Genomic DNA, 1,726 nt, shown 5'->3' on the forward strand with positions numbered 1-1,726 from the left:
CAACCTGCTGGCAGAGATCCGAGGAGCCCGGCCCGGGGCCGGGACGGGAGGCGAGCGGCGGCGGCGGCAGAAAGCAGAGACAGAGACAGACAGGGAGAGAGGGGCTAGGCGCAAAAGCAGCAAGAGAGGAAAAAACCCTCATCAGCACATCCATAAAAAGCAGAGTGGTGATGATGATGAGCATAATAATAGCAATAAAAGAAGAAAATGAAAGACTATTAATAGAAGAGAGAAAAATCTAAAATCTTTAAATAAAAAAAAAAAGAGAGGAAATCCCAGAGAAATCAGGGAATGAAAGTTTTGGGTAGCAAAGCTGTTCTCTGCCTTTTTTGATATGAAATCTTTTTGCGGGTTGTAATTTTTTTTTTTTTTTTAATTTCGCGGTTTTCTGCCTTTTCCTTGCATCTAAAGAGGGCATGTCCACCGGCTCTTCCAGCAGCATCTACCAGACAGACACACACAGATAGACACGCACAGGCACACACACGCTGTACTGTGTGTTTTCGGAGGAGGAGGAGGAGGAGGAGGAGGTGGTGGTGGCTTTTGGAAGAGGAGGAAAAGGTTGGGGAGGGGGGAGCTCCCACCAGGAAGACAAACCGAGGACAATCTTGAAATATAAAAATTTCCTCCTTGGGATTTGCTGCCGCTGCCGCCTCCGCCGCCACTGCTGCTGCCGCGGTGCAGTGCCAAGACTCTCGGAATAAATAAAAGCGGGCTGCTGTGTATCTCTAGATACATCCAGCTAATAGCTATTATTAGTTGGCCATTTATTTCGAAGATCACAGATGAAGTGGGGACGCCTGTCTTCTTCATTTGGTCAGCGTGTGAAACAATAATACTCGTAACAAAAAGGAGGGAGATGGGGGAGAAAAAAATCCTAACATGAATCAGAAGAAAAAATATCTAGGCTCGCAGGCGCGGACGCGCACACACACACACACAGACAGACACACAGACAGACACACACAGATAGACACGCACAGGCACACACACGCTGTACTGTGTGTTTTCGGAGGAGGAGGAGGAGGAGGAGGAGGTGGTGGTGGCTTTTGGAAGAGGAGGAAAAGGTTGGGGAGGGGGGATCGCTTTCCCCGCTTGGAGATGGTTGTGCTATTCCTCTTTGCCTTGCTCTGGATGGTGGAGGGGGCCCTTTGCCAGCTCCATTACACGGTGCAGGAGGAGCAGGAGCATGGCACGTTCGTGGGGAATATCGCCGAGGACCTGGGCTTGGACATTACAAAACTTTCGGCTCGCCGCTTCCAGACGGCGCCCAACTCCCGCAGCCCTTACCTGGAGCTCAACCTGGAAACCGGGGTGCTCTACGTGAATGAGAAGATCGACCGGGAGCAGATCTGCAAGCAGAGCCCCTCCTGCCTGCTGCACCTGGAGGTCTTCCTGGAGAACCCCCTGGAGCTGTTCCGGGTGGAGATCGAGGTGCTGGACATCAACGACAACCCCCCCTCCTTCCCGGAGCCCGACCTCACCGTGGAGATCTCGGAGAGCGCCACGCCGGGCACCCGCTTCCCCCTGGAGAGCGCCTTCGACCCCGATGTGGGCACCAACTCCCTGCGCACCTACGAGATCACCCCCAACAGCTACTTCTCCCTCGACGTGCAGACGCAGGGGGACGGCAACCGCTTCGCCGAGCTGGTGCTGGACAAGCCCCTGGACCGGGAGCAGCAAGCGGTGCACCGCTACGTGCTGACGGCGGTGGAGGGCGGGCAGC

The 1,726-nt window shown here is 54.3% G+C and overlaps 1 protein-coding gene across 1 annotated transcript in view; it reads left to right on the plus strand.

Moving 5' to 3' along the window:
- Positions 1-1,101: 1,101 nt before the first annotated feature.
- LOC104135936 (protocadherin-10) overlaps positions 1,102-1,726 on the plus strand; it is a 13,982-nt gene continuing 13,357 nt past the window's right edge. The window contains exon 1 of the mRNA XM_035889352.1: positions 1,102-1,724. Coding sequence (XP_035745245.1) covers positions 1,102-1,724 — 623 coding nt within the window. The remainder of the gene's footprint in view (positions 1,725-1,726) is intronic.

The sequence above is a fragment of the Egretta garzetta genome, unplaced genomic scaffold, assembly GCF_000687185.1.
Source record: "Egretta garzetta isolate BGI_Z169 unplaced genomic scaffold, ASM68718v1 scaffold262, whole genome shotgun sequence".
Taxonomy (NCBI): Eukaryota; Metazoa; Chordata; class Aves; order Pelecaniformes; family Ardeidae; genus Egretta; species Egretta garzetta.